The 13,607-nt window shown below is 40.4% G+C and overlaps 1 protein-coding gene across 1 annotated transcript in view; it reads left to right on the top strand.

The window, feature by feature from the left end:
* The window catches only part of LOC101862041 (nucleoporin NUP188 homolog), a 63,596-nt gene extending 53,549 nt beyond the window's left edge, over positions 1–10,047 (top strand). Inside the window, exons 44-51 of the mRNA XM_005100148.2 lie at positions 355–429; positions 1,817–1,941; positions 2,797–2,875; positions 3,591–3,725; positions 5,797–5,864; positions 6,177–6,306; positions 6,755–6,839; positions 8,050–10,047. Coding sequence (XP_005100205.2) covers positions 355–429; positions 1,817–1,941; positions 2,797–2,875; positions 3,591–3,725; positions 5,797–5,864; positions 6,177–6,306; positions 6,755–6,839; positions 8,050–8,255 — 903 coding nt within the window. The 3' untranslated portion in view covers positions 8,256–10,047. The remainder of the gene's footprint in view (positions 1–354; positions 430–1,816; positions 1,942–2,796; positions 2,876–3,590; positions 3,726–5,796; positions 5,865–6,176; positions 6,307–6,754; positions 6,840–8,049) is intronic.
* The last annotated feature ends 3,560 nt before the right edge of the window (positions 10,048–13,607 follow it).

Raw genomic sequence — 13,607 nt, 5'->3', positions numbered from 1 at the left:
CTCCCTCCCTCCCTCCCTCCCCAAAATTCCAGTGGTTTCCCTGCTTACTGTCATCTGTGCTCATGCTCAGTCTATGTCTCGCTGCAGATTTTTGTATGTTACAACATCCCCCACAATATTTCTTGTTTTCTTTGGGAGTGAACTTAGTCCTTGTTGAAAGAGACGAAAAAGTTTCTAATGATGATCAGTATATTGATCAACACTTTCTGTGACTTCTCCACCCTTCTCCCAACACCACCCCCCCCCCACTCACAAACACACCACCTCCACCCCTTTATCAACACCCCCCCCCCACACACACACACACACCATCTCCACACCTCTCCCAACCCACCCATCCACCCCTTCCACCAGGGTGCTCTGATGGCAATGCTCCAGACGTACGTGGCTCTCCTGATCCGGCCACGCTATCTCTCACACATCCTGGAGGTGAGTGCCTGTCTATTTAGCAGAATAGTTACGATTTTTATTCACTTTTAGGAAACTTTGCTCTCAGAAAAACATTTTACTTTAGAAGTGTAAGTTATTTTACGAATTTTGAAGTATTTATTCCTTATAATATGGTGGTGGGTGGGCCGCCCTGTCAGTCTTGTGAATTTTGGATAGTCCTACTTTTGGTAGATGCTATGACAAAGTGACAATTATTGTTACTGTATTTGCTCCACCAAAAGTTACCAAGTGCTCATGTAAAATAATGATCTTTTAACTCTTTCCCTTGGTCTTGCCACTTTAGTGCCAAACTGGAAGACTCCCTTTCCTGGATAGGAAAAGTAAAAAAAGAAGACCTCCTTTCCTATGCATCACCATTGCATGTAGCATTCTTGCTCATCAGTTGCTCCCATCTTTGATTCCCATAATTCTTTCTATGCAAATTTTACATCCACACGTTAAGTGTTCATATTGTCAGTTTATATTTTGACTTAATACAGTTGCGGGCGCCTCTTGCCCCAAAAAATTTATTCTACATAAGCTGACAAAATGCGTTTTTTTATCATTTTGGCACAAACAATTTTTATTTGCTAAATCAAAAGCCTGATCAGTAACCCTACTTGTGTGAAAAAATTAAAATGAAACTAATTTGTTAAAAAATTAGAATTCATATTTTGGAAGCACTCTATTTGTGGGTGGTTTGCGGGTACTCTGGTGTGGTTTTCTTCTTCTTTCCTATCGAACATCTATCGTCCTTATATCTCCTCCTCCTTTTTTGTGTACGTTACTCTCTTGTAACACATTTATTGTTCTGCATTTATATGACCTTATTGTGTTGCAGGTGCCTTAAAACTCGTACTAAAAACTAAGAACACTCTATTTTTCAATGGTTATGCTCACAAAAAACCTTTTTCTTGTAACTATTGTGAATTTTGAAAAAGGCGTTTTGTCTGCTTATGGCAGCATTGTCAGTTAATTTTGCATAGTTTGCGTTTTGAGTAGAATTGATTCTTGTAAACCCATCTTGAGAATCTAAAAATAAGTAGTGTAGAATTGGGTGAATACTCATCCATACAAAAAAATTAAATCAGAATTGAAGAAAATGTGGCGACACACGGACAAGTTTAGCAGCTCTACAATGTGACTATGAATGTCACTGTATCTGTTGGACCAAAAAGTTTCAAAGGTCTTATCATTTGAAAAAGCTGCTCCAAAATCCACATTCAATACTGATTGATAGATGCCTTGAGCAACGGTCCATAATATTGGTACGAGCTATTGATTTTGAAGACATTTTGGCTGTCACGCTGCACCCAAATTCACATTCAGTACTGATGGATAGGTGTCTTCAACAATGGTCCGTAAATATTTTAAAACTTTCCTCCAGCACAAGAACCTGTCGGGCACGGGCCGCGCGGAGATGTTAGTCCAGCCGTCATCCTTCCTGCAGCACCAGACGTCGATGGATGACGTGGAGCAGCCCACTTCCCAGCTCGTGGAGGCTGAACACAGGTAAATGCACAGCTTGCCCTGTATGCTTCCCAAGAAGTTTAGATTGTCTCAGAATGCTATCAGGTCTGCTAGGGTAGTAGTATAGATTGTAAAGCGCATAGAGCTTGCTGTTGGGTGGGAATTTTCACTATACAAATGCTATCTATTATTATTATACACTGAGATTTATGCTCACCACAAGCATAAACACATATATGCATACATAAATGTGTTTGACACACATATTGACTCATAGATATATGTTTGACACAAGCATGAACAATATACATATATACCTTAGATACATGCTTGCCACAGACATGAACACATACTTAGACATACGCTCAACATAAGTAGGAACATATACATACACACATATCATGTATAGCAGGGCTTCCTATTTCTACTCATTTTTCAGGTATTTACTGATTTTGGACTTCTGTGTGTGTGTGCGTGTGTGTGTTTTTGTTGTTTTTGTTTGTTTTTGTTTTTTTCGTAATATTCTGTTCATAAGTAATGTGTGAATGTTTTTGGTTTTTTAAGCCTATGTTTTGTCTATTACTGACGTGTGTGCTGCTGCTGCCGCTGCCCAACTTTGGTCAACTACTGACATTTTGTCTGTTTGTTATAATTAGCCTAACTTTTGCCTTTTTTCCTACCACTGACATGTGTATGTGTGTATTTTCTTGTCTAACTATTGCCTACGACTGACATGTGTATGTGTGTATTTTCTTGCCTAACTTTGCCTACGACTGACATGTGTATGTGTTTATTTTCTTGTCTAACTATTGCCTACGACTGACATGTGTATGTGTGTATTTTCTTGCCTAACTTTGCCTACCTCTGATGTGTGTGCTATTATTTTTGCTGTTCCAGCATGCTGAGACTTGTGGGAAAGGCTCTAGCCTGTCTGAAGCACTTTACGCCCTCACTCCCAGAGATCATGTTGGACCAGGTGAGATATCGAGATACTGTCACAAATGCGTGCACACACGCACGCATTCATAAACACACACAGGTGCACACATACACACACACACACACAAGCAAAACAAAAGTGGAATTATTAGTTAGCAGCAGTTGAAGACTGCGTTAACTCACTCAAACCTAGGCCTACACCTCTGGGTTTTCAGCTCTCCCTAGAGAATTTTACTTTTTGAAAACTTGAAAAAAATACTAAATTTTAACATATCATACCCAAATTATATAGTCATTTTATTAAAAACATTATTTGTGTGTATTGAAACTTTGAAGGCAAAATATGTCATAGTTTTTATTCAATACTCTGTGAAAAAAGGTTTATATACAGAGTCAAAAAGTAAACTAAAGGCGAAGAAAGGAAGTGCGTTCAATTTTTGCACCCCCTCACATGGTTTCAAACACAAACTGGTTACTCTTCCAATTAGGCTATAGTCTGCTTCTCACAAAAGTAGTGTTTTCGGTCTCAACAGCAAAAATTTTCCATGTACCCGATACTATCAGCGTTAGAGCTGGGTGAGTTAAGCAAGTTGTCGTAAGTAGTTGAACAAACAGCGAATCACTCTTTGTTGTTAGTGGTGTGTCTTTCCTTGCTTTGTCATTTTCATCTCAGTTCATCAATTCAGGCTTGATGAAAGGTGAACCCTTAATGCGTGGCACGTCGTTTTCTTCAACATTTTTCCCTCCCCCAGAGCCTTGATGTCACAGAATGGGACCGTGTGCTCGGAATTGGCTTCGGTACACCAGCCCTGGAATCTGCCTCCGAGGGCGTTACATTTGGAACCCTTCTCTACTGTGTCACAGTCTGTGTACGGCACCTGGCCAAGGTAAGATCTCAACTTTTGCAGGTCTTTTGCAGGTCTCTCCTCAGCGCAAATTTTCGTGGGGATTTTGTTCCTGAAATTTCACAAGTATTTTAATATGTTGCTGGGGGACAATTCTGTAAGAGTGATAGAGCTCTATAATGTGTAGGATTGATTTTCCTACACTTGCGTTATTTCTAGAGGTGGAACCATCAATTTATAGTTCATTTCTGTTAAGACAGAGCCAAGTTGGTGGAGAGCTGGGAAAACGGGAGCCCACAATTTTCATTTTAAAATTTCTTTGACCCGTTTTTGTCCCACGTTGATTCGATCACTTATAGGTTACTGCAAATGCCACTCCGATTCCAAAATGGTTTTACAATGCTGGAAAAAAATCATTGTTTATAATCACATCAACAGGGAGGTGAAAGTAGGACTTCGTACAGGATGAAAATTTGTGTTAAAGTTAAAGAATAGTTGAATAAAAGTTTCGATAAAAATTCTTTAATCAAAACTTGTGAAAAATATGTTTTATATCCAGAGTAAAACCTTGTACAATGTTTACATTCAGTCTGCCACTGACTCATAAGATGATGGGCAGCGTACAGCCGAGATAAAGTACAGTACGTCTCAGAATATCACCACAGCTGCACATTAGAGGGAGAGCGAAAGAGACAGAGAGGGATAGAGAGAGACAGAGAGAGCGATAGATAGAGAGAGACAGAGAGAGGGATAGATAGAGAGAGACAGAGAGAGTGATAGATATATAGAGAAAGAGATACAGACACACACACACACACTCACACACACACTCATACATACACACACTGACACACTCGCACACACGCTGAGACAGAGAGACCGAAAGAGAGAGGGACAGAATGACAGAGAGAGACCAAGAGAGAGGCAGAGGAATACAGAGACAGAGAGAGTGATGGGGTGTGGGGGTGTGATCATGGGTATTGAGTGATAGTTAGTTACATTATTTTGCAAATATTATGTTTGACAAAAACTTGTAAAATAGTAGCTGAAGAAAGTGGCGAAAACGAGAAGCAAAACGAAGATGCACTCAGCCCAAGTTCAGGGGCACCCCATAAATAATTTGACCTGATGTGAGAGGCATGGTCACCCAGCATGGAACCATCTGAGCACTATATGAGAGCACTGCAGTGTATTTGACATTTCTGTATTATTCTGGTCGTGTAGTAATAGCTCAGGGAAAATTTGAACTAATCATCAGAATGTGTGACTATTTATATTTGAGCGGTGCCTCCACACATGGAAGCAAAGATTTCAAATTCTTGACTTTGTGGGCCAGAAAATGTCTGACTGTCATTGGCGAAAATTTAGCTGTTCTGCCCATGTTACTGAGAATATTCAGTTATCGCACGAAAGGAAATTGAGTCGTGTGCGATCGCATTCTTGCTCGCATCCCGTACTGATGCCTGTATAGATCCACTGCATCTTACTGTTGCGTGGAGAGTGCCACTTTGTCAGCTTGTACTTCTTCTCTCTCCCTCTATTGTTTCTGCATTTCTGTTTTACTTTTTTCCCTTCCCTGAATGGCTGTTCAGGTGGTTATTGGACTCTACTGGTAGGTCTGTACTTCTTTTCTTTCACTTTGTTGTTTTTCTTTCTTGTTTTTGATCATAATAATAATAATTGCTTTTTTAAAGCACATCACATATCCATGCTCTACAGAACGCTCTTTGTACATTACATCTATTATAACCCTAACAGATGCTAGAACACTCAAAAATATTCTCAGCTTCCTGCGAAGCATACAGTGCAAGCAGCCGATTAAGTGGTTTAACGCTGAATTGCTTTGATTTTTCCTGTTCTATTGAACAAAAGAATTTGGCAAGTCTGTAAGACATATCAGTTGAACAGTCCTTAATGGTAAAGATTGCTAAACTGTACAAAGCTTAATTAAAATTCTGATTTGCATTATCATAATGAGAAGTTCAAATATTTATAAATGGACTCTAGAATGGTAACATATTCTTTTTTTATTTTAAATTTTGTAGTCATAATTTTTCGCTTAAAGTTGATAATGCCTGGATTTAATTCCTCTTCCCTTCCTGCATTGTGCCAGGGAGAGGGTGGCAAGCTGTCCCCTCACCGCAGTTCCCCGGATGATCCAACCAGACATCAAGTGCCTAGGTGAGATAGTTTACTCAACTAGATGTGTTTCCTCACTGTATCACAACTGTTTGTACCGTTTTCTTCTCAGTTTAATGTACAGAATGAAAGTCATGTGTCATATATATACTACCCCCCCTCCCCCCTACACACACACACACATACACATGGACATGACAATTTTGCCTTTTTCACTGTCTATTTTTTTCCCTTGGTACCTCATTGAATGCCAAGATTTCAGTACTCTTGATTACATTTCAGAATAAAGTGTTTTTATATATCCTGATAAGTGTTGACAGCACTGTAAAATGCAATGTGTGTGTATGTTCCCAGGCCCGTTATCCACTTTGCCCTCGAGAACTCCCTGGATATCCTCATGTCTCAAGCATGTCGCTACCTGAGAGATCCGAACCTTGTACCCCGTGACAGGCAGTTTTTGAAACGAGAGCTGGGCACTGAATTGGTGAGTCATATGTCAAGCAAAATATACACAGGCAAGCAACCATACTCTCAAATATTCTCGAGCATGTACACACTCTCACATATTCACGCAAATGCCCACATTAATACTCTTGCATTCAAGTGTATTCACTTTCAAATGGCTTGCACATTCAAAATCAGATGAATATTTGAAATGGTTATCATGATATTCAAAGAATTGCATTAAAAACAGCTTGACTTATTGTGAAACTCACAATTTAAGGTCAAATTTCTCAAAACTAGGTACTGAGCAAATAGAATTTTGTAATTCTAGGGTAGCAAGATGGGTATCATTACTTTTCGAAATGAAAATCGCACTGGCACCTTTTGCGTACCGCAGTGAAATGCGTTTACCGTAACTCCTCAAACACCAGCCAACAGCAGCACCTTCAATTTACCCTGATAATTATGTTGTTTTCCCCCCGCACCAGAATTCGTTCCTGTCCAGTCTACATCGACAGCTGCGACGAGGAGGCGGTGTGGAGCGCTCTACCTCTCTGACTCCCCCAAACACAGGTGAGAGGCTGCATGGGGTGGGGTGGGGTGGGGGACTGGTGTTGTCTTCTCCTACCATTTGTTCTTTTTTGGGGGTGAAAATGTGTGGCATTGTGGTGAAATGAGCCGCTCGTCAAAATATTGAAATTTAGAGAAGAGACCTACTGGAAAAAGTAAAAGACAGAGGTAGACCAACTAGAAGTTAAAGAGGCACACTCAGGGATGAGGCAATGACCCAGGGTCTAGATGAGCCAAGATTAGAAGAGTTGACCAAGGACAGGCAAGTTCTCTGTCTCTGTACCTGAGAGGTAGGCAAGTTCTCTGTCTCTGTACCTGAGAGGTAGGCAAGTTCTCTGTCTCTGTACCTGAGAGGTAGGCAAGTTCTCTGTCTCTGTACCTGAGAGGTAGGCACGTTCTCTGTCTCTGTACCTGAGAGGTAGGCACGTTCTCTGTCTCTGTACCTGAGAGGTAGGCACGTTCTCTGTCTCTGTACCTGAGAGGTAGGCACGTTCTCTGTCTCTGTACCTGAGAGGTAGGCAAGTTCTCTGTCTCTGTACCTGAGAGGTAGGCAAGTTCTCTGTCTCTGTACCTGAGAGGTAGGCAAGTTCTCTGTCTCTGTACCTGAGAGGTAGGCAAGTTCTCTGTCTCTGTACCTGAGAGGTAGTGAGAGGGAGTAAGGAAGTAAATGTGCACGCCATTGAGCAACCAAAGAAAATATGAGGCTCCCATAGATTTTGGTTTAAACTGTATTTTGTGGTGTGGAGATTAGTTAGGCCATGTTTATTCTGCTTTTGAACCAGAATTTAGTACCTTTTGTTTGCTGATTTCTTCACCATAAGAATGTTGTGTTTTTTCCTGTGTTCTGCCAAAATATGTCATTTATTTATAGTGGCCACATTCTGCCTATTTATTTGTAAGAGGGTGATGATAGATGGAACCACATCACTCAAACAGGAAGTACATCCCCACATCATGGTAAAGTTCACTTTTATCTTGTCCGAAATTTTGTGTATTGTCTCTATCTTTTTTAGTTCCTTCTTTCTTCCTTTGTATTATTATTCCATGAACCAGAAACTATGACAAATAGCCCAGATCAAGGATTGGACCATTGGCATGACCAAGGGACCAAGAATTGGACCATCGCTTTGACCAGTGAATTGAAGCTTTGATCTAGTAGGGCATCGACCAAACAATACATAACATGCCTTCTGCTCTCTCTTTCTCTCTCCAGGATTCAGTCTGTCAGCGACATCCTCAGCAGCTGCTGGGCTCAGTTCTCCGGCAGTGGGCACCCCACCCGTGGGCTCAGCCTCCACAGGTCATGGGTCCCTGACCCCTCAGCTCAACAGATCAGTGTCGGTGACTTCTTTCACAGGCGCCAATGACCCAGCTTACATCCAACTGGTCCAGGCTTTTGTTCAGAAAGTGTTGAGATAGTAGCAGGGGCCGCGTTTGTTCTTAGCTTTTGTCTGTCTGAGGGGTGACTGAGCTTGGGGTCAGCACTGGTCAGGGAAGGAACAGTGTTGGTCTTAGAATGTAGATGAGTGGGCTGATTGGATGTGAGAGTCTGCTGCTGTCGGCCGATTGGATGAGAGAGCCTGCTGCTGTTTGCTGATTGGATGAGAGAGTTTAGTGCTGTCAGCTGATTGAATGAAAGAGTCTACTGCTGTTACCTGATTGGATGAGAGAGTCTGCAGTGTCGGCTGATTGGATGATAGATTCTGCTGCTGTCAGTCGCTTGGATGAGAGAGTCTGCTGCTGTCAGCTGATTGGATGAGAGGAACTTGCTGGCAGCTGATTGGATGGGAGATTTTGCTACTGTCATGCTATTGGATGTAAGATTCTGCTACTGTCAGGCGGCTGGTTGTGAGACACATAGTTTGTACTGTTTCTGTTAAGAAAGGAATGGTTATCTTGAGTCTTCGTTCTGGTGTATGCTGGGTAGATGTGAGGACATGGGGCCGAAGCTTGTCAACATAGGAATAGTAACGTTTTTTGATGAGTAAAAGTAAATTTAAACCCCCCATTTGGAACTGACTAGACCTAGTGCTGAGGTCCAGGATCACAGTAGGGTTGGTGCTTTGTGTTATAAAATATGGGAACATGAAACAGCTGGCTGGGACTTTTGATTTGCACAAAGACGTTTGTGAATTGTGTCTCATGTGTTCGAATTGTTAATGTTGTACGTGAGTGTGTATTAGTTCCAGATTCTGACACTCAATTTTATGTAAATACTTGCATTTACACACACACACACACACATTCCCTCTGAGACATAAAAGCATGCACAAGTGCACACACTTGCGTGTGCACACACACACACACACACAGACACACACACACACCACTCATCCTCTTACTCTCACATAACCACATAGGCACACTTACTTCTACTAAAAAACACACACACAAATGATTGTATGGAACTAGTGGGATCAAATTAAATAAATGTGTCGGCTGTACTAAATTTGTGCCTTCTGTTGGTTAGTACAGAGTGTTTTGTTTGTTCTGCGAGAACTAGCACCTGTTGTGATGTTTCTGGTAATTGGATGAGCATGTACATTTGAACAGTTTGATGACAAAACGCTGCAAATTCCATTTTTGAAGTAGCAAAATATGATTTTTCCTCTTTTAAGGACTGCCATAAGCCATAATGTCTCAGTGTATTGGAATTGCCAAGTGATCGTATTTAGAAACATTGCAATTGTGTAACGATCAAAGTCTGGTATAAAGAAAATCAGATTCTAAAGTTAAAAACGCACTGGACTTGGATTATTTTTATGTTGTTCCCTCTTTTGAAAGGGTCTGTGACTTTGGATTGAACTCTTTGTTTGATTTGACGTTGTTAGCGATCCAGTAGCATCTGAGCGTTAACTCTTCTGCATGATGCCATTCGGATTTGAAAATAAAAGTAAAGTTCCCCATTCTGAAAACAAGTTTTTAAAAAGCTTCTTTCACTCATGATGGCCCAAATGTGGCCCCACTCTAGATATATGTATTGAAGGTCAAGTAAGTTCTAAACGGAGAGCTTAAGATTATTTTTACTGGTTCGACTATATATACAACAGGCGTAGTGCACACATGCTAGTTTGCTACATGAAACTGAAATAATAATTCAATAATTTCCACTTTGTGACTGATAGTTTTTACATTGTGGTCTTCATTTATTGTTTCATTGAAATGTTTTTACATGGAATTGCCAAAGGAATAAACACCTTTTAGACAGTCATGCGAATTTCAAAATTCTTTTTATACCTTTGATCATTGCTACTCTTAGCTCAATTAGTGTCACGCTGGACTATATATTATATTAACCCAGGTTTGAATTTCCAAAGGGTCGTTATTGGGCAAGGGTAATTTTAATAATAATAACAATAAATAGCACTTGTGTAGCGCAAATTCACGCTCAGCAGCAAACTCTATGTGATTTATAATCAGTATTTTCTGTGATTCTTCTCCAGGTTCCACACCGTCTTTCCCTTGATCTCTTACCCTGTGGGTTCCAATCCAAAACTTTCTTTGTTATGCAGCTGCCTGACTTAATAATAATAATAATAATAATTGCATTTATATAGCGCATATCCATGCTCAAGAGCATGCTCTATGAGCTTTACAACCATTATTACCCCAGCAGACCCTCTGAGAACACTCAGAAACATACTCGGCTTCCGCCGAAGCGTACAGTGCAAGCTGCGGATTTCACGCGCTCAAACACGATCAAACTGACAAGATCGTTCACTGTCTATAGCCGGGTACCCATTTCCACCTGAGTGAAGTGGGGAAAATTTGTGCAAAGTGCCTTTCCCAAGGACACAACATCGGGCCCCTGACGGGATTCGAACCCGAGACCTAACGGTTGCGAGTCCGAGAGCTTAACCACTAAGCCAATGACTTCCTGAGAGTATGTCCAATCCATCGCCACCGCCTTCTTCCAACCTCATCTCAGACTGGAATCTGTCTTGTTTTCCTTAACACTTCCACATTGGTGATCCTGTCTGTCCATCTGATCCTCAGAAACTTTCTTAGTCCCCTGTTCAAGAAATGTGTGTCATTATTAAGGGGGTGTAGCTATGGTCAACACCCAAATGCTATACTTTTTGGTCTAACGCTTGCTTTTCTGCATCAAAGGGGGTGACATAGTACAAAAAAAGGTTACCAAGCAAAAAATTCAAGATTTTAGCAATGATAATCTCGAGCCATCAAAAATATAGGATTGATTCAGCATTTTTAAAACCAATTTTATATTTTGTCAATCATCAACATGCTTCAAGATAGAAGCCTAATATTTGGCATGGCGATTACTGTTGGTAGGTAGAACAACCTTACAGAGCCAAATTTGAAATTTTTGTACTGACTTGTGAGCCTTACAGTCCTTGTTATGCACCACATTCAGGTCTCCAATGTTTTCAGATTTTGTCAAATAAAACAGGCCTAAAACTCCAAATGTGTTCCATAAACAGCAAAAATGCTCCTGTAAAGTTATAGAGAACTGTGTATAAAAGATTGTGTCCAAATTTGAAACAATTCTGACAGTAACTTTCTGAGATCTACTCAATATAGTGTTGCTACCTGGTCAGATAAACAATTCTGAGAAAACTGCAAAGAGAGATAATTTTTGGTGAAGATTTTCCTACATTGCTGCCTCTCTTAAATGCGTTTTCCAGGTATTTATAAGTTTGATAAAGGAATTAGGCTTCTAAAGATGGATCCTTGATATTGATATCTATTAAGATACTCCAAAATCTGAAAATTGATATTTTTTTCAAAATTTTTACTGATCTGACCAGTGGATCCCCTTAAGTGTTAAATGTCAAAGCCAAAAAAAATCATTTATTTCCAAACGATAGATGTCTTTTTGTTGTTCAGATTAATATTCTAACCCTTACAATAACTTCTTCATTATTACATTTTTACTTAAATACTCAATTTTTACTAGTCACAGAAGACTGGTAAAGTACCATATTATTGTGGTACCTATATATATTATACATGTGTATATATGGAAGAATAAAGGAAACGAGAAAGACAATAACACTTAGAGGGGAATCTTCTCTACTCAGTGTATACATGTACTGTCAAAACGTGTGTCACGGCGCAGTGGAATTAGGCGCTCGTCATAATAATGAAATCTAAGAGATAGACATTTCACGCCTGTTGGTCAAATTTTATCAAATTTTATGTTTTGGACATGTATGTCCAATAAAAAACACATTCCTGTTTGAATTTTATTGAAAAAACTTTGATCAAAGGTACAAAAAATGTAAATTTGCGGTTTTCAAGGACACTACAGCACAGCTTTGGAAATTTGCTAACTTTAGAGGCCATTTTCTTGCTAATTTTACATCAGGCGACTCTTTCCTCCTCCTTCAGTCGCGAATATCTCGACTTTTATTCAAGATAGAAGAGTATTTTTCATCGAAAAGCAAGGCAAATGAACAGGCTTCAAGATATTAAGATGATATCTATAACTCCATATATACAAAAAAACACACAGATGAGCGCCTGATTTCACCATGTCCTGACACCTAGCAAATTCAATGGGAGCAGCCTGAGGGCGATCACCCGGATCTTCTGCCCTGGACATACAGACAGCTGTGAGACAGAATGAGCGAGCAGAATTAACTAGCAGGCTGAGCTAGAATAAAGGAATCACTCACCACACTTGATCTTCTTACTCTTCTTCCTGTAACTGTATGACTGCACTCATACGTGACCCTCATGCTTTCTCTGCTCTTTGTTAGTGTATTGGTCAACTAATGGAATCTATTTTGGCCTGTAAGTGTAAGCTGGCACAAGAGCTATAAAGAGGAAAAGCCTCCTACCCTCTACCCAAGAAGCTACGGCACAGAAAAGTACACTTGGATGAATTATGAATACCGGTACAGCGATCCTCGCATCCGATGTGTATAATGGCTTTAAGGAGAGGTGAGAAAACTGGCGTCTGGCGACTGCCATTGACCTTGAGGACTCGTACAATAGAGTTTGCTATGATGGCGTTCTACCTCAAAATTACAGTTCTAGTAGCTCAGCACCTAGTTTTGGGAAATTTCACGTCAAAGAAGGAGTTCCACATCATGTCGAGCTTTTTCGAATGCAATCCTTTGAATAACTTGATAACGACTTCGAATATATTCTTATGATTTTGATAGAACAGACAGAGCGTTCAATTTCTGACCTCATGGTCTTAGTTACTCAAAACTGCCAAGAAATGTCAGAAATAACTTTTTCTGAGGTAGCAATAATGTTCTGCATAGTGATTGTGTGATATTGAACTATGTTACTGGGATTTTTTTCTGGGTTTGGGACAAGCGTGAGGTGGCTGTTGAGCCAGTCATCTGGAATCTCGCCTCTTGACAGGCTGTTATTGGTACATGTATTGATTGAATTTTGAAGACCACGGTTATTGCCTCAAACTCAATTTCAGCATCGCGGGTGGTTGGAGGGCACCACTGGTAGGACCTACTTCTTTACTTTCCCTCTGTTGTTTCTGTCTTTGTCTGACTTACTTTTCCCCAGCTCTAAATGACCATTATTGTGTCGACGTGCTTCTCTTTACTCAAACACAAAACGAAACATGTCAGCATCACCCATTTCTTTTATGTGGGAGTATCTAAATCCTCTAGTTACAGTGCTGATAGAGGCGTTATACCATTTCACCATTTTCAGTCCCACTAGGACCTTGCGCAGATTCTCCTCTACCCCACCGCCCCACCCCCCCAGACACTGCTTTCTCTAATGTTATTAACTCATCCGCCATAATATGTTTCTTGGCGTGAACTCTGATGCTGT

This window comes from Aplysia californica, unplaced genomic scaffold, assembly GCF_000002075.1.
Source record: "Aplysia californica isolate F4 #8 unplaced genomic scaffold, AplCal3.0 scaffold00237, whole genome shotgun sequence".
Lineage (NCBI taxonomy): Eukaryota > Metazoa > Mollusca > Gastropoda > Aplysiida > Aplysiidae > Aplysia > Aplysia californica.
This window is presented reverse-complemented; position numbering and strand designations above follow the sequence as displayed.